This window comes from Rhincodon typus, chromosome 20, assembly GCF_021869965.1.
Source record: "Rhincodon typus isolate 14 chromosome 20, sRhiTyp1.1, whole genome shotgun sequence".
Lineage (NCBI taxonomy): Eukaryota > Metazoa > Chordata > Chondrichthyes > Orectolobiformes > Rhincodontidae > Rhincodon > Rhincodon typus.
This window is the reverse complement of record NC_063351.1, coordinates 11,073,357-11,097,599: the sequence shown is the minus strand read 5'-3', so window position 1 is coordinate 11,097,599 and position 24,243 is coordinate 11,073,357. Positions and strand designations below refer to the sequence as shown.

The 24,243-nt window shown below is 41.0% G+C and overlaps 1 protein-coding gene across 5 annotated transcripts in view; it reads right to left on the bottom strand.

Annotated features, from left to right (window-relative positions):
• Positions 1 to 23,021, bottom strand: part of a1cf (apobec1 complementation factor) — a 40,771-nt gene extending 17,750 nt beyond the window's left edge. For all 5 annotated transcript variants that reach the window (XM_020509650.2, XM_020509653.2, XM_020509652.2 and 2 more), the window contains exons 1-6: positions 22,820 to 23,021; positions 14,357 to 14,502; positions 11,595 to 11,729; positions 8,007 to 8,137; positions 5,839 to 6,077; positions 325 to 489 (exon numbers count right to left, since the gene is read on the bottom strand). In XM_020509650.2, coding sequence (XP_020365239.1) covers positions 325 to 489; positions 5,839 to 6,077; positions 8,007 to 8,137; positions 11,595 to 11,729; positions 14,357 to 14,455 — 769 coding nt within the window. In that variant the 5' untranslated portion in view covers positions 14,456 to 14,502; positions 22,820 to 23,021. The remainder of the gene's footprint in view (positions 1 to 324; positions 490 to 5,838; positions 6,078 to 8,006; positions 8,138 to 11,594; positions 11,730 to 14,356; positions 14,503 to 22,819) is intronic.
• Positions 23,022 to 24,243: the final 1,222 nt, after the last annotated feature.

Sequence of the window (24,243 nt, the reverse complement as noted above, 5' to 3'; positions counted from 1 at the left end):
TCCAGCTCTGCACCTTGTTGTTTCGGATTCTCTAGCATCTGCAGTTCCTACTATCGCTGAAAGTCTGAACCCTGTTTCCATGTTCCTCCAGGTACTATGTTTCAATGACTATACAATTTTAGAATTTGGATAAGTGAAGATTCTAGATTATTTGATTATAAAATATTATAAGTTTGTGCTAAATCGATAATAGTGAATAAAGGTTGCTACAGCAAATTTAATTCAGTCATTCTACAAACTGAATGGCAAATTCCAGAACTTTGGAATGAGACTAAAGCCGTTCCAATTTACATAATCTTCACATTTGGATTATACTGGTCTTACCTGGTTTGATGCTATTAAATTCTTTTTCAATTGCTTCTTCACTGGTTGGTAGCATAAGATTACGTACATATAAAATTTTGACTGATGACATTGTTTCCTCATCAACTTCAACCTCTGGTTCAGCCCAGTCCACTGCTATTGGGTGTCCCCATAACTGAATCCTTCCTGAATTGGAAAGACAGCATGTGTCAGTAACAAGTGTCTTCATTAAGTGGTACATTGAGAGCCACTAGCTCTGAGAGGTAAGGTTCCACTTGCTAGTTTGCATTGTATCATTCAGTATTTGAAGATGGTTGGCTTTGATTATTACAGACGTATCCAGCATCGCTTCCAAGCTGTGCATTTGCATAGCAACCAGGAATTTCCCAAACATGTCAAGTAAAAATTGGCTTCTTCAAGTTATTGTGTGTTGTGGCTGTGAAAGACTTTAGTGCACACTAAAATAATAGGTCTCTAAACAACTGAGATGAATTAAGATTGATTAAAAATTAATACAGGTATTAGAAATACCAATGGCACCTCAGCTTGAAGATCTGCTGTGGAAAACTGTGCCCTCTCGTGCAAAACTTATACCAAATGTAGGGATATCAGGTATTAGCAGTTGGCTGACAGTTGCAGATGGCATAAATCTTCAAAGATTTAGCACAGGTCTGGTGTGGCAACTGGGTTTCTGCGGTGCACCAGGATTGTATAATTTTCCAAGGTTTTCAAGAACCATTGACAGGATAGCGAAACTAGATGCTGGAACAAGGTCACTTTCCAAGACATATTAGCCCCCTTTATTGGGATGATCTTATTCCAGTAAGATCTGACCTTCAGAAAGAAGAGGCATTTCTCTAGATCTTGATGGCATTTAACTCTGGGTGTGTTTGCATTTTTATAGCATTAGCCAGCACACAGGCTGCACAGGAAGTCTAGAATCAGCACTGAGTTGAATTTTACCTCCTGAAGATTTCTTAATTTATAGATATGAGGTTGTTACTGATTGCAACCTCTAAGTATTTACATTTCAACTGTTAGGAGAGAAGACTTGCACATGCTCATTCATCAAACTCACTCCAAGGCAAAGTTTTAAGTTTAGTCAGGCAGCATACAGGACCATAACAGCCCCCCTCCGATGATCAAAAATGCCCTCAACCACATCTCTTGCACTTCTGCCCTCACATTCCCCCGACAAAAATAAGGACAGAGTCCCCCTGGTCCTCACATATCACCCCACCAACCTCTGCATCCAATGTATCATTCTCCGCTACCTACAATCCGAACCCACAACCAAAGAGATATTTCCCTCCCCACCCCATCTGCCTTCCGTAGGGACCGCTCACTCCGCGACTCCCTTGTCCATTCCACACTCCCTACTAGCCCCACTCCCCCCCCCCGGCACCCTTCCCTGCAACCGCAGCAAGTGCTACACCTGCCCCCACACCTCCCTCCTCATTTCCATTCAAGGCACAAAACAAACCTTCTACGTTAAACAGGGGTTCACCTGCGCATCTGTCAACATGATCTACTATATCCGCTGTTCCCGATGTGGCCTCCTCTACATCGGTGAGACCAAGCAGAGGATCGGAGACCGCTTTGTAGAGCACCTGCACTCTGTTCACGACAAACGACAACACCTTCTGGTGGCCAACCATTTTAACTCCCCCTCCCACTCCCTGGACGACATGTCCATCCTGGGCCTCCTCCAGTGTCACAATGACACCACCCACAAATTGCAGGAGCAGCACCTCACATTTCGCCTTGGGAACCTACAACCCGATGGCCTAAATATGGATTTTACCAGTTTCAAAATCTCCCCACCACCGGTCTCATCCCATGTTCAACCCTCCCTCTCATCCCCGCCTCCTTGTCCTGACACAACCTGTCCATCTTCTCTCCCACCTATCCGCCCCACCCATCCCACTGACCAATCCCCACTACCCCTACCTGCACTCACTTATCACTATCCCACTTACCTTTCCCAGCCCCACCTCTCCCCTCTCTATTTATTTCTGAGCTCCCTTCCTCCTCCCCATTTCGGAAGAAGGGTCCTGACCCGAAACATCAGCTTTCCTGCTCCTCTGATGCTGCCTGGCCTGCTGCGTTCATCCAGCTCTACACTGTGTTGTCTCTGACTCCAACATCTGCAGTTCCTGCTATATCTAAGCATATAGTCCGGCCTTACTACAACTGTGGGCCTGTGTTATTCTAAAGGCTTATAACACAAACCTAATCTTGTATAGGCCATTGATGAGCTGATTCTGTAGAGCTACTCTGCTTTCTAAAGGATTTTAGAGCACTGAAGATTGATCAGAGAAAAGTAACATTGGTAATTACATAGTTTCAGATTTTGAGAGAAGTTTGTGGAAGTTAACGTGTTAACTCAAGAAAACAAACTGAGTGAATTATATGGTCAGGTCTTTAATGTACTGAGAGGTAAGGATGAATTAGATATTAGCAGATGATTTCCTGTATAAACACACAACTATTGGATAAGAGTTGAAAATGAATTAATTTAAAGAGGGAGAAATTCACAATCCTACACGAAAACCATTCAATTTTACATTGCAATCTGCTGTGTCCTTGTTTGTACTGGGACTGCCCTCACTTCTGATTACATGAAAGTACAGACCCATTCACAATAAAATCAGCAGGTCTTCAAGCTGAGGTGCCATTGATATGTCTAATGCTTGTATTAATTTTCAATCAATCTTAATCCATCTCAGTTGTTTAGAGGCCTATTATTTTAGATTTGGCTTTGGCTCAGGACACAGGCTGGCAGAGAGAATCACTGCATAACCAGTTTCCACCCATTCCCAGTGTTTCAGTAAGACAATGGGGGACCCCGAGGTTGGAATTGGGGGTTGTACGTCCTCTGGTGATATCATTTCCCACATACTTCCGGAAGCTGGATGACACGCTGAGTTTAAATGCTGCTGATAATTTAGTGTCTCCGTGCCACTTTGCACCTGGTACAGGTTGGAACAGAGTACAGAAGCTTTCCAAAAGTTTGAGAAAGATTGGGTTGACTATTGAGCACTTGCCAAATAATGTTACACACAGGGAAGAATCTAGGCTAGCAAAGGACCAGTACTTATCAATCAGGAGTTGGAGCCTTGGCTTGGGAGTGCAAAACAGGAGCCAAAGTAGAGCACTTGATCCCTTGAGCCTGTTCCACCATTCAGTAAGGTCATGGTTGATTTGTTTGTGTTTCAAATTTCATGTTCTCATCTATCCCCAGTGACCTTCAATTCCCCTGCCTACTGAGAATGTATCAACTTCTCTCTCAAAACTATTCGATGACCCTGTCTTCATCACCTTCTGAGAGAGAGATCCAAAGTTGCACAATCTTTTTTTCCCTCATTTCTGTTTTGAAAGGGTGACCCCAATTTTAAAACAGTACTCCTTACTGCTGGGCTGATCCAGAAGAGAAAATATCCTTTCACATTCACATTGCTAACAATATTCAGGATCGTATATACTTTAATCAAGTCACCCCTCACTCCTCTAACCTCCAGGGGAAACAAGCCCTGTCTGTCCAACCCATCCACATAAGCTGCCCCTCTCATTACCAGTTTCAGTACAGTAAACCATCGTTGAATGGCCTCCAATGCATTTACATCCTACAATAAGGAGACCAAAACTGTTCATAGTAGTTGTGATGTGGTCTCACCCTATAACTGAAGCGCAAAATGCTTACCTTTCTGTTCAATACATCTAGTAATGAAGGAGAGCATTCCATTCGCCTTCTTGAATATGTGCTATAGCTGTACACAAATGTTTTGTGACACACGCAATCCTTCTACACCTCTAATCTTAATCCCTCTACACCTCCGAATTCCGTTTATGTAATACACTGTCTTTTCATTCTTCTGTAACAATTTCATATTTCCTCTCATGATACTCCATCTGCCAGATTTTGTCCATTCTGTTGCCTTGACTATATCAATGTGCAATATCTTTATGGCTCCTTCGCAACATGCCTTTTATTTATCTTGTTGTTTGTGAATTTAGCTGCCATTCCTTTACTGTCCTCATCTAAGTCATTGATCTAAACTGCAAAAAAATTAAGGACCCAGCACGGACCCCTCTAGCACTCCACTTGACACATTCTGTCAATTAGACAAACACCCTTGTTTGTATACAATGGTTTCTGGCAGTCAGCCATTTTTCTGTCTATGCTAATACATAACCCACTACACTATATACTATTAGTTTCCAATAATAACCTTTGATATGGAACCTTATCAAATGCCTTCTGGCAATCTGAGAACAGTACATCCACACGCTTCCCTTTATTCACAGCACACTTAAGTCCTTCAAAGAAATACAATAAATTGGTTAGCCACAATTTCCCTTTGACAAAACCATGCTGACTCTTCCTGATTACATTGAGTTTCTCTATGCGTGCAGTGCTAATTTCTTTAATGATGAATTCAAGCAATTCCCTGTGACAAATATCAAGCTAACTGGTCTATTGTTTTCTTTTTTTCTGCTCCTGCCCCTTCTTGAACCAAAGGGTTACATCTGCTATTTTCCAATCTGATGGTACCTTTCGTGAATCTGGCGAATTTGGAACATGAACACCAACATATCTACTATCTTATGAGCAACCTTGTCTAAGTGACTAGGATGAAGTCTATCTGGACCCGGAGACCTGTCAGCCCACATCCCTCCATCATTTTGATTAGTACCACCTCCCTCATGATTGTAATTTTACTGAGTTCCTATCTCCATTCTATCTGCTAATTTTCAGCTGTTGCTGGAACTTTTTTTTGAATCCGCGATAGTGAAGGCAGAAGCAAAACATTTGTACATTCCCTTGCTATATATTTTAACTCCCCAGTCTCACTCTTTCCTTGCTCTTTTGCTTTTTAAACACCTTAGGAAATTTTGCTACACGTTCCTAGCCAGCTTTCTCTCATACTGGAATTTCTTCCTCTGATTAGCATTTTATTTGTTCTGTGTTGCTGTTTGTTTTCTGACCAGTCATCTGACCTGCCACTAAGCTTTGGGCAGTTAAGAGCTTTTTCCTTGTGTTTGATGCTTTCCCTCAATTTTTTACTCAACTATTGCTAAGCTGACTATGATCACCTAACAATTAAGCGTTTTGATATTCATACTTTATCTTTGGAGTTTTAAGGCAATATCAAATGCCTGCAGTTCCCACAAGATGGTAGAAGAATGATGAATTTTCATAAAATTTTGAACTCTAAAAATGGCCCATATTAGTCTGCTATTAGTCAAAAAAGATTAAAATTTAAATTTGACAGTCACTGCACCTCAAACAGATTTCACAGTGAGGATGTGCATTAATGTTAAAAGCAGAGATAGTAGGAACTGCAGACGCTGGAGAATCTGAGGTAACAAGGTGTACAGCTGGATGAACACAGCAGGCCAAGCAGCATCATAGGAGCAGGAAAGCTGACGTTTCGGGCCTAGACCCTTCAAAAGCAGGATGTTCATGGCTAAATAGATCTCAGTGATCTGTCAATTACTCCTTGTAAAAACATGCCACAATAAGTTTCAAACCTGGTAACAATTTGCGCCTTGCCATAGCTGCGGCGCGATGACTGTCGTATTCCACAAAGGCAAATCCTCGATTTTTGGTCTTGTCTGCTGCACTGGGGTACACAATGACATCAACCACCCCTTCTGTAACCTTCTTCATCTCTGCCAGAATTTCATCCCTCCGCTTTGTTTTAGGAATCCCGCCAACAAACAGCCGGCAATTGTCCACACTTGCGCACACACCCAAGAGGCGGCCATTTCTGCAGGAAAAGCCAAGGCCCAGGTTACTTAGCTGATCACCAAATTAATATCTTTCATTGATTCTTACACTCCCGGAGGATGGCATTTTATCCATCATGCCTCGCTTGGGTCATTCAAGTAATTATCCAATTAGTTCCCTAACCTTGCTCTTTCCTCACAGTACTGCATTTTCCTTTGCAAATGTATATCCAATCCCCTTTGAAAAATGCTGTTGAATTTTCTTTCAATGCTCTTTCAGGCAGCATTTCTGCATTTCTCCATTTCTCCTTTGGTTCTTTTATTGATTCATCTAAATCTACACCCTCTAACCAGGTGGCCCTCACAGAATATGAGTTCCCTGATTGGGGCTGTTAATCTGCTCCAATCAGGGAGCCGTGGCTGACAGATATAAACAGGGGTGTCAGAGGTTCTGTTCACACTGAGAGCTGGCTCTGAGGGAGCTGGATCAGTGTTAAGGACTCTCCACGTGTAAATAAAGGATGGCTTGGTGACAGAATATCAGCCTCTGTGGAGTTATTTCATCTACATTCTGCATTTTCCTTTCAGGTTCGTTCATGGCGTGAATACATTTACAAATGTTTCTTTTACAGGGAGGGGAAACCCATGGAAATTTGAATTCCAAAGTCCAGTGCTTTAGGCATTCATAGTGAACTCTGATAGAATAACATGGAATAATAGATTATTTTCAATAGATTAATTTGTTCCCTCTGCAACCTTCAGAGGTTTCATGCAGGAACTGGGTAATTAACCTTTCAGTTTCAGCTCTCATTTGTTGGCTGGCATTCTTTAAGCTGTGGTGTAAGTCAGCAATGTCAATAGGCAAAGTACAGGAAAAAATTACATGTACTTCAACAAATGTAATGCCAAGCATGTATGAAAACTAACATCAGCATTTAGTTTCTGGTCTATAAACTGTTCTTGTTAATAAATACGACCCTTAGTTCACAATCGTGGGACCATTCTTCAGCCTATGTGGTGTCTGCTAATGCTCTTGGGTTTGGAGATATATTTGTACAGATACTGGTACATGCATTTAAAACTTCCTGGGGGAATTGAATGTGAATTTGGTGATAAAATTGACCAAACTTGTAACTATGCGTTGGGCAACTGGCTCCAACTCATGGATTTTCAGTTCCCCTACACCAGGGAAATGGTTTAAATATGTTAAGCTGCTTTTTCTGATTTAACACAGACTGGGCAGGTTTTCTGGGCCTCAGGAAGCCCAGGAGCCGCAGTGAGGTGAGGACAGCTCTGGGAACAACATCAATGCTTCCTCAAGATCCAACGTGTTCTCCACCACCAGACCACACTCCACCCAACTGGGATTAGATCCCCATATCCTCGTGGATTAAAAATCCTTCATGATTAAACACCTCAAGGGATGAGGATTGCAACACCTTCCCAGGTTCTTGCAACCTGCTCTGGAACGTTCCCCATGCAACTGGATGCTAATTTTTGGTCAATAATACTGACTTCCTGGTGAGGGACTCTCAGTCCCAAAAGCTATAGGTTATGAAGTTTAATCACAGGGAAATCCAAACTTTAAAGTTTCCACATCCTACTGGATCAATACCCTGATACAACTCCCTTTATCTTAACAGAGAATGGGCTTTACATGCTAAATCACTGAAAATGAGTCTTTGTACTATTAAGGTAATAAATTACACATAACTGTGATTAAAAATGTCGGATTTCTTTGAGTTGATTTGCTGGTGAATTGGTTGGATGTCATTTGCCAAAGTAAGGTATAGTGAGCAGTCTGTAATACAAGAACCTTTAATGTTAGTTCACCTGTGTTATGTTTGTATTATGACACATTTGCCAATGCTCAGTAAACATACTGATGGCTGGTATGAGTTACGTAACTCTTAAATTCAAGGCACTGCTTGACACCAGAATTGTATACCTTGGCTGTGTCATTAACTAACCTTATTTCATAATTATTAAGTTGTTTAATTGCATTCTTGGCATCTTGTCTATTAGTAAACAATACAAAGGCATATCCTCTATTATTGCCATTAAAGTCCATCATCATCCGTAATTCATATATTTTCCCGATCTGCAGGAGAAAGCAAGAAAACAATGAAATTAGCAGTTGTATTCAAGAAAGTCATGCTTAATGCAAGCAAGATAAGCAAATTAAGCAACGTAAATTACTCCTTACTCTTTAACCAACATTACCAAAATAGACAACACAGTAGAGCTGGAGGAACACAGCAGCTCAGGCAGCAACAGAGGAGCAGGAAAGTTGACGTTTTGGGTCAGGACCCTTCTTCAGAAATGGGGAGTGGGAAGGGAGCTCAGAAATAAATAGAGAGGAGGGGTGGGGCTGGGCAAGGTAGGTAGGGAGTGGTGGGGATTGGTCAGTGAGGTGGGAAGGGCAGATAGGTGGGAGAGAGCCTGTCCATCTTCTCTCCTATCACCATCCCACCTACCTTCTCCAGCCCCACCCCTCTTCTCTCTATTTCTTTCCCAGTTCCCTTCCCCCTCCCCATTTCTGAAGAAGGGTCCCCACCTGAAACGTCAGCTTTTCTGCTCCTCTGATGCTGCCTGGCCTGCTGTGTTCCTCCAGCTCCATGCTGTGTTATCTCTGATTCCAGCATCTAGAGTTCCTATTATTTCTTACCAAGAAAGATTATCAGTATTGATGACAACTGAGTGATTTTTGGAAACATTCCTGTAAATAACTTGTTTTCACAAGAACAGAAAATAGTAATAAAGTTACAGTCAATGGATGCTGCGTTTTACCTCTACTAATATCAATACTCATGGATAGTTAACCTACTTTGAAAGGGAAATGAGATTAATTTTCAGGTAAAACAGCAAACTCTTTATTAACTAACACCTATGGGATCAGGAGTGTGCCAGTTGATCAAATATTCCAGGTAATCAAGTGGTCCACATAATAAATATAAAAACACACACACTAAGCAATAGAAACATAATGCAAGGATATATACAACACTGTTATACTTTATATACAGCAAAATCATTAAGTAATAATGAAAATTTTCCTTAAACAAAATTTATCACTTCTCACTTGCGCTCTCAACTGACTACTTGGACATTGCAATAGTACAGTAAATGTCTGGTATTTCGGGTATATAGTTTTTGTTGGTTTTTGAGAGAATCAATTCTAAGATGCCAGTTGAAACAAAGTTTGCTGAACTTGCAAATATTACCTGACAGTAAGTTTCTAGTTTGACAACACATTGAAGGAAGAGAATATATCACTGATTCTATTCAACTCGATAATAATTCTTTGTTTCTGAGTTTGAAGGATGTATGGTTAAGCCTTTCTGTAATACTTTAGCACATAAATCTGTTTTGAACTTCAGTGTCACATGAATTCTCGATGAAAAATATTTTACTAAAGTTCAAATGAAAAATGTCCATGATATTTCTTTGTGTTAAGTTTATTAGACATAAAAATTTGATAGATAAAATGCAATGGGTCAGAAACATGGCTCAGTTCAAAATAGTGTTTTCTACTTTCTCCATTGAAGCTGACTGCCTCGCTGTCTATTTCCTATATTTTCAGCTTTTGTATCACAATTTTGTGCTTTTTTTGTTTATTTTGGGTAATGCTGTTTAACTGCCACCCAGCTGCACAATTCCTATAAAAAAATTAATGTTTCTCATGCACTCTTGAACCTCAGGTTCATTAACAGTACAGCTCTAGATAAAATTAAGGTGCCAAAAGTAAATTAATCAACAGAGGCTGATGAGCTTTCACTTCATCGTTCAGAGGGTCAAGAAAGGAGATTTGTGCAACAGTGACTATCACTTTGAGTTAGTCAATGAACAATGAGGAGTGACCAACAGACTGGAAACAGCCAAATTTGGTTTCCATTTAAAGAAACGGTAACAGAGTAACCTGATGTATAAAGGTGTAAGGTTTAATACTGACGTGTGGCTTAACCATGACTCACTATGACAATTTGATATGGACCTATCCTCCTGATAGTCTCTGCAACAGTGTCTATCAAGTCAGTGTAACATGTACCCAGTTGCTATTGGGGAATAATGTCAACTTGTTTAAGACGACAGCCCCTCTTGTTATCAGCAAGTAGATCTCCATTACCACATCAAGCCAAGAAGATCTTGATGTACTCTACAGTAAAGGAGGATGGTGACATTAAACCTACCCCACGGTAAGCTGTCGAACTGCTAGCCCTGTACAACATGGTGAGGATTGCTCATATCACACGAGGCCCATTAACTTGATCTCAATAATTGGAAAATATCAACAGCCCAAAAAAGTGAGAATCCCTGTATGACAATAATATCATTAAAGACACCCATTAGAAGGGTAGATCTTTATCAACCAACTCTAAAAGGTTTCATAAGAAGGGACAGCTTATGGTGTGCAGGAATAGCCTTCAACAGATAAGCAGATGAGCCAGAGTGGCATACTGTGTTATGTCAGTGACCACCATAGAGCTGTGAGAGATAACTGCCGGAAGTTTGGAACTACAATAGCTTAGGTCAGATATCTTCATAGTATAAATAAACACTGTTTGAAAAAAAACCTTGATATCTGGCCTGAGCACCTCTGAACAGACAATCCTATACCAAAACATAATGCATCATAACTTTACAAGATACCTTTGATAAAGTCTTTGTGTGGTAAACTCTATTTTGATCTGAGGCCTTCAAATATGAAGTTAATAGCTAAACAAAAGGCAATGGATGTTATTTGTAATTGGAGTTAACACAATGAGACAGTGCTGACTGTCTATAGCATGGTGTTTCCACGTGCCTGCCTGGGAACTTTCCAATCCTGTTATAGACCTGCAACCTTATGTTTCAGCGACAATGTTGTCACAGAGGAGGCAATCTAAGAATACAGAAAATATGTCAACATAGATTCCTGCTGGGTTCATTGGTGGCAGATTAAATTTCAGCACAATCATGGAACTGCATATTGGATGTATGCATAGGAAACCAGCAGACATATGTTTGTTTATCTCGTCACTCACCATGTCCAAAAAAGTCTGTGGCAGCAGTGCAGAGGGTTTCAGTACTAAATCAATTGAGTTCAAATGTTCAGAGGACATGCCGAAATTGTGGTAAAAAGTTGGGAACTCCGTGAGTCTGATCCTCAGTTGTACTATCAAAAACACATGTCTGATAGTCCTGCGATGCAGCAACTTGAGATATAAACAAACTGCCTCTACACTTTGAACTTGTGATTTTTATCTGCACTTAAACAGGGAATCAGCCACCAAATGACTATTAATAACTAACTCAAGGACAGGTGGTAGACACTTTGGAAACTGAAAGCAGGTGGCACAGGGAAGGAACAAAAATATATCTGTGCAGTGAAAATTGAACAACAACCTGAAAGGAAACAATTCCTGGCCTAATTTCATTATGAAACCCAATCTTGAAAAAACAAATCCATCGATGAAAACTTCCTGTAACAACATATTAACATGCAGATTTTAATTCTGTTAAAGTGTTTCCAGTGAAATAGACAGAAAGTAGGTTAAAAAGTGGATAAATAATATTACATTTTCCAAAACTGGTACAAGCTCATCTTCATAAAGATCCCGTGGTAATTTGCCAATGAAAATCTCACAGCCCCTCTCAGGAGGTGGGCCTTCCCACCCTGGAGGGGGTCCCCCATATTTTCTTTGTCCGTTTTCCTGCAATAAAAGAGACATCAGATAATTGCTGTTCATATGCTTTTTGAATACAACAAAACCCTTCTATAAATATTAAATGGGTTACACCTTCAATAAAGTAACCTGGTGGATATTTACACCCAGAAGTCTGAACAAAATACTTAATTCAGTAACAAATAACAAAACCACATGATGTTGTAAAATAAAGTGGAAAGAGATTTTATTTTACACAGCTTTTATCCCCCAAGTCCCAACCTGTGTGTGTGTGATTCACCTTAATGCAATCTCTACTGAGTTCTGTTCTAACTTCAAAGTGCTGGCACAGAAAAGGATATATTGTTTACATATTTGTTACTGACAAAATCAAATCTTGTTCTGATTTGATCTATTATTATTGAATAAAGAAAATGTTATTTTGTGGTCCAATCCTTCCCTTAAGATTTTCTCCTGCTTTTTGACGTTTTAATTTGACACTTAAAAATACTAACAAAAAGTAAAGGATTTTAAGTCAGCAATAAAAATTGAGCAGCCTTTAATATACCTGAATAAACATCAACTACTGATGCTGATAAAATGCCTTTACACATGATGCTGTTTCAGTCTAGCATTCATGAATTATAACTAGACTTAAACTTATACTGTAATTTTCACTCTCTTTTAAGGTCTATTCTTTACAACTGCTTGCAATGTTGATGCATCACAACAATTTGCTTTGCTTTAATGGATTAAATAATAAAAGAAAAATGAACAATATCAGGGTAAGTCAAAACAAATTTGTGTTATATTCTCTTTTCTGTGCCACTCCTGGATAAATTCAATTCCTCTCAACTTTCTCTCCTCAGTATAATATTGTCAGTTTTTTAGGGGTGAATCCAGGGATTTGCTCAAACACAACAAATGGGACAAAATGGTTATAAGTGCAAAGATCAATTCATTTCAGCGAATGATTATTATCCAAATTGAGGGTGAATCAAACTTCTCTGTATAAATTGATTTGTATTCTTGTAAAGTATTGAACCCTTATAGACTATGTGAAACTTCAACAACATTAGGTGTAAAACTATTGTGAACATTAACCTTGATCTTGCTTACTCCTTGCATTTTAAAAGAAACAACCTGTAAACCCTGAAGCTGCTTAACATCATTACATACCACTTCTTTCCAATTCAAAATTTCCATTTGCACAATTGCAGTGTTAGATGTAATGATAGATAATCCCAGCCATATCATAGACTTATTGTCATATTAAATTATTAAGATAACCTCCACAATTTAGAAGTAGAAGTACTGTAAGCAGTGATTTGGACTAACAGTAGATTTGTTCTGATTGCATTAAATAGTATAATTAGAGAAAGATTAGTGCAGGTTAACTGCAAATCAAACTTTCTTGTGGCTGGCCAAATAAATGATTACAGAGACCTGGCGATGGGTCTGTTTAGTCCCAGAAGTATAAAGCTGTGCACCTAAGAAGGCAAGGAAATACATATTAAATGGTAGGATACTGAGAAGTGTTGATAAACAAAGGAATATTTGAGTACGTGTCCTCAGATCCATGAAATGGTAGACAACATGATTAAGTAGGTATAAGGAATACATTATTTATGAGCTGAAGTACAGCGCGTGAAATGCTGGTGAGTTATGCTGGAACTATGCATAAAACACTATTTAGATCACAGCTAGGGTACTGTATGGAGTTCTGGTCACCACATTACAGGAAGTATGGAATTGCGCTGGAGATGGTACAGAGGATACTTAGAAAGAGATGAATGCAGAAATGTTAAATATGAGGTAAGATTGGATAGGCTGTCTTATTTGAAATGGAGGAGGCTTCCGTCTAAAGTTAATTGAGATGTATAAAATTAGGAGGCACCTTGACAGATTGGAAAGGAAGGATCTATTTCCTTAGCAGAGATGTAAACAACCAGGGAGTGGTAATGGTAGAAAGATTGAAAATGTATTGGGATAATGAGGCACATTTTAAAACATGATACTTAAAAAGACTTGAGCATGAAAGTAAAGTCCTGTGACCTACAGAACTACAGATCAAGAGCTGGAAAGTGGGAATAAGATAGACAGCTGTCTTTTGTCTGGAACAGACATGATAGTTTGAAAGGCAACTTCTTGCACCATAACTTTGCTAAGGGAGATAACTAGTTACTGAAATAAACATAGCAAACAAAAAAACTTTCTAAAATATTTTACTCATGTAATTTTACTCTTTTTAAGCACAATTCTATCCATGACATTTATAAATGATAAGATATTCATATTTAATGGTGTAAGTTATTCCATTAATTTGGACATAATCTTTATATTTGAGCCAGACCATTCAGAGTGAAATCAGAGTGGTAGCAGAAATCTGGAACTTACTCCTCCCAGTACACTCGCTGAATGGCAAATGGACCCGATGGGCCAAATGGCCTATTCTGCTCCTATGTCTTGTGTTTTAATTGAAGCTTTCAGTACTTAAATAAATAGATTCTTTGTTAAGGTGGTGGTATGTAGGCATATGAAGATCAGGCAGATGAATGGAATTGATGTCCTGATCAGGCAGGTGGGACAGTGGTGTCTTTACGCACCGATGAGAAGTTGTAGGGTTTAAAAACAATCATTGTAATTCTTCTGACCTGGTGTATTTGAGCTCCTACCTGCACCAAGCTATATCCTGTGCGGTGAATCAATGCACGTAATGTTGCTTCTTTTTGAGTGCCGGTCAATCCATCCCCGTTTTTTTGATTTGATTCCATTGTGAATGATTATCAGCAAAATAAATCAGGAAAATTAGAGGTGCTCACTGAAATCAAATCCAAATTCAAAACGTATTTGAGTAAAATTACATAAAATGTTTGGTTCGTTGTTTCTGTAAAGAAATGCCATTAATCTGCAATTGTACCCGCAAGTGATAGACAACACCTACATCACAGAATTATGAAAAATTACATAGAATCACTTTGAATTTACTGCACAGATACAAGCCATTCAACCCACTGCCCTATGCTCAGGTTCACTTACAAACCTTCTACAACATTGCTTCATCTCAGTGTAATCGCATAAACTTACATGTGTTGTCGCTCATGTGTTTATCTGCATCTATGTTATTCATATCAATACGTCTGGCAGCAAAGTTCCACATTCCCATCACTCTCTAGTTAAAGACATTTCTCCCGAATTATCTGCTCATTTTAAGAATAACAACCTTGTACTTGTGTTGAGGACAGAGGTTGGCATGGTACATAGCCCCATGGATGCTGGCTGCCCCACTGCCATGTAACATTTCAAGAAGCATCATTTGACTGGAGATGAGGCTTCTGCCCCTCACTTTGGTATCCGTGCCACATCACAGAGCTGCCACCTGACCCTGCAGTGCCATCAAAAGTGGTAGCTACTGCTGAAACTATGAGAAGACCCCAGAGTCATTGTGCTTGAGCCCACAGGAGACACAGAACTGCGAGGTTTCACAGGGTAAGGCCCAGGGGAATGAGGGTTAAGTGTCGAGGATGTGATTTGAAGTGCAAAGAGGGGAGACGAAGAGCCTACCTGTGGAGGTGGGACTAGGGATGGAAACAGATCTTGGAGAGGAGGGGATTTGATCTGAAAAGGAGGCAAATAATGAAGGATCTTGTCTCTCACTCTAGGTCTGAGCAGCATGACCTGCTGGGCATTGCTGTCCCCTTGCCCACCCAATCACTGAAACCCTTCCCTAGGCCCCAAAATTGAGGGCCGGGTGGAAAGTAGCCATTAATTGGCCACATTGGGCCTCAGTTGGGGTGAGGACAGACACCCCTCCTGAGGACTTGCCATCTCCTGGAAAATTGTAGAAAGATCTGGCAGTTGGGAAGACTACCAAGTGCACTCTCCGTCTGCACTCACCTTGGCAAGTCCCAGTAAATTCTTAGACCTGAAAGGGCCCATATCATTAAAATGGGAAACATAAGATCAGCAGACCATTAAAAGGTATGTGAAATTCAAAAAAACCTTGATTAAGATGACAGTTAAAAAATAAGGCTTATCATTTTAACAGGGCAGCAATGACACAGTTAGGCCAAACCATGTAACGGAGGGAGCAGATGATGGCAACTTCAGATGCTCAACACATCAATGTGGTATTGTGGACAGAAATAAAACCAACTTACTTTTCCATGAGTTTAGCATATTAAAAACTCACATTAGAACTGAATAGGTTTGTCTTCTGTTTTATTCTTCTGCGTTTCACAGTCACTGTTGTGACGGGGAGATGTCTACTTTAAGGCTCCAAGGTTATGCCATCTTGCAATAGAGGCCTTGTTGAAGGGATTGGAAAAGTGTAGAGCTCCTCTTCAACTTCAAAGGGCAAGGACAGCAGGACATTTCATTGCTGACAGTGGTCCCCTCATACCTTATAGCATGTGGCATATCATTTATGTAAGGTTTGAGTTTTATGTTAGAATATTGTTGCTCCATTACTTTTGGTGTTAGCCAAATTTGGAGCTGTCTTATGCTGGCTTTGAAAGCAAGTTGTATAGTTACAATAAGCAAGGAATTCCCTGAACAAAGGCAGTTATAGTTACTGTCTGTACCAGTGGGTCTATTTACTGTTTAAAACTATTATTGGGCAGGTCAGAAGTATATGATTACTATGCACTGAATAACCAATCTGTGTAGACAACTGTGTATTCCTGCAGAAGTTTACCGACTTTTATTATCTGTGAGAAGTCCCAATCAAGCTACTAACTATTAATTGCGTTCTGGGACCAGACGTTCGATCTTGTTGAGACATCCATCACAGTACATAATGATCTCAGGTAGATGTTGGGTGGTTTAACGTGTAGCCTAGGTTATGACTGAGATTTGACTATTTGACCATATCTAACACCAGGTTTAGAGCACCATGGATAAAAAACTGGGATCATTGTGTGGATACTATGAGTGCCTATGAGCTCCAAATGTATGCCTTACATGTCTGGGGTAAATCGTACCAAATGACACATGATTATGTCTGCTGGATACATCCTGCTTGGAATACAGTATGAATATGAGAGTGAACAAAGGCTACATAGAGCAGGACAAGTTACTGTAAGAGAGAGGAGGTGGGGGGAGAGATAGAGAGAGTAAGGTTTCTTAGCTGGAAGCCATATTCATTTGGGTTTTCTCAGAGCAATTCTCCTAACTTACATCAGGGAGGAACAATGTAGAAGATGGTTTCATTTCAGTAAAGATCTCCTCACTGAAATCTGTCATTTACTGCAGCCACAACAACAACGTCAGAACAGTGCAAGGACCCCAACATGACCAGTGTGTCTGGGAGGTCACTGAAGTGCTCAATACAATGGCAAATCATAGAATCCCTAGAAGTGTGGAAGCAGGCCATTTGGCCCAACAAGTCCACACCAGCCCTCTGAAGAGCATCCCACCCAGACCCATCCCCATCCCATTACCCTTTCTCTGTAACCCTGCATTTCCCATGTCTAATCCACCTGATTTACACATCCCTGGACACTATGGGAAATTTAGCATGGCCAATCCACCTAATCAGCACATCTTTGGACTGTGGGAGGAAACCGAAGCACCTGGAGGAAACCCACACAGACATGGGGAGAATGTGTAAGCTCCACACAGAAAGTCACCCGAGGGTGGAATCGAACCCTGGTCCCTGGCATTGTGAAACAGCAGTGCTAACCACTGAGCCACCGTGCCGCCCTCAAACCTTGTTGAGAGAAGTAGGTGGAAGGCACTGACTTTAACCGACAGTGACTGCAGGTGGTTTTATTGCGCATCTCAGAGCATACCTGTAGCTATGAGGCCTGGCAGGGGAATGAGTCACCATGGCATGAAGAAAACAAAATGAACTCTCAGACAACAAGAGGGCCCTGTCAGAGGGGTGGGAGTAGAAGGATGGATGTTGTTTCCTTGAGAGGAAACAGCAACTTCATGTTCTATAGAACTATTGCCAGTCCCCTTGCGATCCTTGTGATCAGTGACGGATATATTGTTGAGCTGCTGTGAAAGCCTGCAAACCCCGTTGGACAGTGTAATTGACAGCCATGGTAGCAGCAGTCTAGTCATGCAGGACGACTTCACTGAAGCATATACGGGGAGTACTATCATGCTGCAATGAAAGCTGTGCCATCAACCATCATACATGGCCAGATCCACAAATGTCTGCATGGAGTTGGCCAGCTTTTCCATGCTGGAAGAGCTGGACTCAAACTCTGTTCAATGTCGAATGCCAAGTTGTGCCAAACTCCTTTATTCTGCTTGATGTTGACTTTCTGGTGAGATTTCCAAGGACTCACCAATCCACACTCATCAGGGTTCTTCTGTTGCCCAATCAAAGTCTTCACCTTAGTCCTCCACAACATGACATGTGTGCAGCCTAAGGGTCCGGCAAGTTGATACCTGTAACTGTCCCCTTGTTCTATGCTCTTCCTGCAGACCACTCATATTGAGTGTCTCACCATGTGCAGATTCCATCTCTACGCTACCCCTAAATTATGTGCAGTATCAGTGTCTAAACTGGTGGCTGTAAGTGAGACATTCAATGACAGTGCATTTTTATTATCACTGTCTTCTTGCAAGTTCTTAATCACCATCGAAACACCCACCCCACCCCCACCCCTCCATTGGCCAGGTTGCATTTCTTCAATATATGAAAGAAGAAAGGCACAAAGCTGGAGTTGTGAAGTGCTGAGTAGATGAAAGTAAGACATGTATGCTCAAACTATCATCAGCTTGTAAGTCAGATGTGTTGTAGTTGCAAGCCATACAGGCCTTGGGTGTGTGATAGACAGTGTACACAGCCACATAATCTCATTTTGAAGGGGCCATTTTAGTGAAAAATAAAATGGATCACACAAATCTAAATTTGCGAGCACAACTGCTTGCAGTCATGCTAACTGTATTAGGATCTGTTGCAACACATCCGTGTCAGATAAATGTAATGATTGATAGAGATTGTTGTTACATTAGTTGGCAAACTAGGGAGTTGAGAAGTCTGTGAGGCTATTGCAATTGGTAGGATATGCCACTCAAAGATATATTTGCTGACCTTGACCACTCGTTCTTACTGCACTGTATTGAGGTCTTCAGGGTTTGAATCCCTGCACGAACCTCCAGGGCTATCAGTTTCTGATTGGGTGTCTGGATGGCATCCTTTCTCTCTGCTGTTACAGAGGGGTTCCACATCTTTCCAACTCCTTCAGCAATGCCTTTCCTGCAAGATGTCATAACGTTGGAACCTGCTGTATGTTCCACATTGTGTCATTATTCAATGTTTCCTGGGCCAGATTCTCCTCCTGCACCTTTCCTTTAAACAGTGTAACTGGCTTTAAGTGGTACCAACAACTGTCTCCCCTTGATGATGTGTCCAGTCAGTCAACAACACAGCCAACACTGGTTGTAAATTGAAATCACTGAAGTGCGCAAACAGCATGAAGTTGGCAATCTGTCTTCATTGATCCAGGTTAATTACTTGCTCCCACACTCCCTACAACCCCTGTGCCCATTTCTGGGGAGCAATAAGTTTAGCCCACTTTGTGTTTAGCCATGTTTTTAAATGGTGTGCCAAATGAAGTCTTGCATTTTTGTGTGTAGCATATTTCACGACCAGTGAAGATTGTGAAGGACATTACAACAAATGAAGTACTTTTTGAAATGTAGGCACTGTTGGAATTATGAAGGAAATACAGCAATTAAGTTGCAAACAGCAAGCTCCCAAAAAACAGCAATGTTGATAATGATCAGTCTGTTGTTTTGTGGTGTAGATTGAGCGTTAAATTTTATTAAGGGGACTGGGGAGAACTCCCTTCTGTACACTGAAATAATGCCGAGAGATCTTATACATCCTCCTGAGCAAGGCTCAGTTTAATGTCTCATTTGAGATGCAGCAACTTTTTTAAAAGAAATACAGAGGAGGAGAAATTTTTTTACTCAAATGTTGGTGAATCTTTGGAATTCTCTAACCTAGAGGGCTATGGAAGCCCAGTCTTTGAGTACATTTAGAGGTTGATAACTTTTTTGATTATTTGCGGCGTAAAGTGATTTATGTAAAACATGGGCAAAAGGCATTGGAGTGTGCAATCAGCCATGATTGTATTAAATGGCGGAGCAGGTTTGATGGGCTGTATCAGCTGGTTTCCTCTCACAGTCCAAAGACATAGAACAGTACAGCACTGTACAGGCCCTTCAGCCCACGCTGTTGTGCCGACTGCTGGTTAGGTGTATTGTCCATGCTGAACTGTCCTTCATGTTCAGGGATGTGTAGCTAGGTGGATTAGCAATGGGAAATGTGCGGCTACAGGGATAAGGTGGGGAGATGGGTCTGGCGAGGATCCTCTTCAGAGGTTCAGCGTAGACTTGATGGGTCGAATGGCCTCTTCCTGCCTGTAGGGATTCTATGATTGCCTAGTCGTATATCCATGTTCATAAATTCACTCATGGATAAAGGTGTCACGAGCTAGGCCTTTATTGCCTATCCCTAATTGCTCAGAGAGTCAATCAGACCAATGTTGGTCTGAAGTCACATGTAGGCAGATTTCCTTCCCCAAAGAGCATTAGTAAACCAGATGGGGTTTATGACATTCAAAAGGGGGTTACATTTAAATTTATATTTATTTTCAAATTCCACATACCATCTGCCATTATGGGATTTGTACCCTGCTTCCCGAATATTCTCCTAGGACTCTGGCTTACTATTTCAATGGTATTACCACCATGCCAATGGTTCCCTTACATTGGAACCCCATTAATCAGTGCCCTTTTCTCATTCAGTAGAAATCATAGTTCTCTTTGCAATTTTGCATTCTTACATCTGTCCTGTTGAATGCAAGATGTTTCCCCAACATGTCTCTTTTTGTCCTCAGAAATACTTAAGTTATGTACTACGGAGCAACTACAGGCCATTTTTGTAGAAACCTCCAATCATATTTAGAATATTACATCCATATTTTTATGTCTTATTTAGGGATAATCTCAAGGCCATGGTGTTAGCACGAAAGTGATTCAAAAAAGTGACATGAGGGATGAATAGCTTTAGTTATGAAGAGAGACCAGAGAAATTAGTTTGTCTTTTTTGACTTGAGAGTTAAGAAAGGGTTTGAGAAATGCATTAAAAATGACAGGTGTTGATAAAATAAACAGGAAAATTATTTCCTATGGTCAGTGAGTTTTGTTACTAGACAGCTTCAGTTTAAAATCATCATCACAAAGACAGAGAGTGTGGTTAGGTTTCCCCACAGGGTGTTATTGGGGAACAGAATGTCTGTCACAATCCATCATAATAATGTAAATGGGAACTGAAAAATGCATATAAATGTGACTGATTGATAACTGTGCCCACTACAATGGTGCACATGAGCTTTCCGTAATGTAAAGTTCAATGCTTAATATTTATTCAAAATTAAGATTATTTTTAAGATAAGGGGTGGCACAGTGGTTAGCACTGCTGCCTCATGGTGCCAGGGACCTGGATTCGATTCCAGCCTTGGGCAACCGTCTGTGTGGAGTTTGCACATTCTCCCCATGTATGCGTGGGTTTCCTCCGGGCGCTCCGGTTTCCTTCCACAGTCCAAAGATGTGCAGGTTAGGGTGGATTGGCCATGCTAAATTGCCCATCGTGTCTAGGGATGTGCAGGATAGGTGGATTATCCATGGGGAATGCAGGGTTACAGGAACAGGGCTAATGTGTGGGTCAGGGTCAGATATTCTTTAGAGCGACAGTGTGGACTGGATGGGCCAAATGGCTTGCTCCACCCTGTAGGGATTCTATGATAAGTTCTATGAAAGTAAAACTTAAATTATTCAGAACCTAAGTTGTTTTTATTGTATTAAATAACCGGTACTTAAAAAATCTGTTATGCACCTCCTTACAATACTTCAATGAAGTCAATAACAGAAATGGGGTAAATTCCAAGCTCTAATATAGCAGCGTACTAATAGCAGTAGGCTATTCGGCCCCTCAAGCCTGGCCCATACTAGGTAAGTCATTAATCATTTGAAAGTGGGCTTAACTCCCCTTTTTTGTGCCTGTACCCTACACTCCCTTAGCAATCATGACTCTAGAGCTTGAAACGTCCCCATGTGCAAACATGTTTGTCCCTGGACCAGGATCTCTAACAGTCATTGCTGGCTTTCCTTTATTGGTGCGAGAGAGAGAGTTCAGCAAAACATTTTCGAGTGGAAAGGAACAGTTCATGTCACTGCAGCTAATGCATTTTACCTCTGACTGATCAATCCGTGTGGATAACTGGGTTTCTGGTTGCACTCTTTGGACCTTGGCTTTTGTCTAAAAGTTATCTGTGGTGTTTCAGAAGTAGGGACAACATGTCGTAACTACACTCCGGTATACCCACCCACCCCAGCAGTCACGTGACGCTGGGCAGCCCCAGATTTGCAGAGAGGTGGCAGAATTCACTTGCTCTGCACTTTCAGTGCAATGCTTGGGGGAAACTTGCCTTGACCTGACCGGGCGAACTCGTGCTGACTGCTTCGGTTCTGAGTGGTGCTCGTTTACCTCCAGAGTGAAAGAGCTCTTTGGAAGAACCCTGGTTACTGTTTGCACACACGAGATAACAGGATTTTGGGTGTTTGCCTTGTGCAGATCGATCGAGGCTCGTTTCAGATGTGTTGACTTTAGTTCAAAACCCCATCTGCTGTCGGAGGCCATTGTACTGTACAGCAGAGCACTGCAAAATTTGTCACAAATTCACCCCAATCTACCTGAAAGTGGCCAAAACACCAGGGAAGGGACTTTAAGGCTCACGAGTCATTTTAAAGATGATTTACCTTCAACTTTGTGTGTATGTGTGTACTGCAATGGTTTCAGATGTTTAATTGCTTAAACAGGGCGTATTCTCGAAGTGAATCAATGATTCTCCCTCTTTCCTACTGTTAAAACTTCACTGAGTGCACCAGCGAAGATAGCAATGACCGTAGCCACCATCCCATCGCCAATCCCAGTCCAGCTCCCTGGTCGTAGGGAACATCACAATATAAATTAAAACAGTCCCTTACACAATCACGAGCTCCCCTGTGCCTTTCCCACGCAGACATTTCACTGCAAGGAAACAATTAACTGACCAAATTAACGCCAAGCACGCCCCCACCCTCCAAAAAAACCCCCCTCACAAATGTAGTACCTGAGCAATTTGAGAGATCAGCGCCCGGAAAAGTCTTCCTTGATTATGATGAGGTTTGCGACGTGTCACCAATGTTGTTCTGTAATCATCATATCAAAAATCCAAAGGTTCAGCTGGACGACTGTTTAACAATCAGCTCAGGTTAAACTTTAACTCAGTCTATCTCCCCACACCGCAGCCTTTGCTCGGCTTGATTGGCAACTGGAAGGTTATTGTACAGAGGTAAAACTGAGAGTCACGCTGTAATGGAGCTAGGCTTTACAGGAAGCTGTTCTCGTTAAAACCAAAACAAAAAATCCCATGCATTCATATTGTTTAATACAGCACCTAACAATTGTCCAATCTCCCATTAAGTATTTTTTTTAAAAATGTTTTGCTTGTTAATTGTGTTTTATATTTCCTCCATGTCACTTTAGGTTGATTTTCTTTTGGCTCTTGTTGGTGAATGGGACAGGAGCAAGTGACATCTGATGGGAAATGCTTACAGCAATTTCCTACAGTACAACATTAACTACAGGTAAAAAAAAACAATTCTCTGCTGATTGCATCCTGCAGTCATTAAGGTACTATACAAACGAACATCTTTCTTAGAACAAAGACGTGTTATGTGCAAAACTTCCCAAGTATTATTAAAGGGTAATCGATAGCCTTACACATGATGGGGCATTAGATACATCACCCAGTAACAGATAGGGGTTCCAAGGGAACCAAGGGGTTATGCATCAGTGTCGCCAGTCAACAGTGACTGAACAAGTCAACATTCATAACTGTATAATAATTTGGGATTTTGTGTAGAGGAGAGTTGTCCCAACGTTGCCAGTTATTCTCTGGCCAATTCATTGGCCATTGTCATGGACTTCCTAATGCATTTATTGCCTCTTTATCTTTAACATGTTAAAACTGAGCATACACTGCAAAGTGTTGGACTTAGATGTGTGTTATTGTGAATTTCTGTGAAGGGGGTGGGCTTGAGCTACATTGGGTTTGATCTTGGATATTGGTAGCACCAAGCGATAGTCCATGCTTTGGACAACCATGGGAATGCTGCTGGGGCTTGATGACCTCAGGAAGGTGTTCTTTGCTCCAGTATCCAGGAAAGGTGTACCTGACAGTGACTGGGAAATAGAATGACATCTCTTCCAACTCAGGCTCAGCTTCAGCATTTAGCTCTTAAAGCAGGAACAGGATCTTCTTCCTGGGCCCACCTTTCTTCATGAGGGTCTCAATAGTTATGTCTAAAGACTGATGACACCAACCATACTCGACATGACATTGAAACTCCTCGAGATGCTTCCTGTTTAAGCAAGAAAAATGCACTATTTCTTGAAGGTGCTGCAGTTCTTTGAAACATTTGACTTCTACCCCCTGAAATGGACGAGTTGCTGCTGTAAACAGTGATCTTTTTGTTACAGAGAAGACAGGAG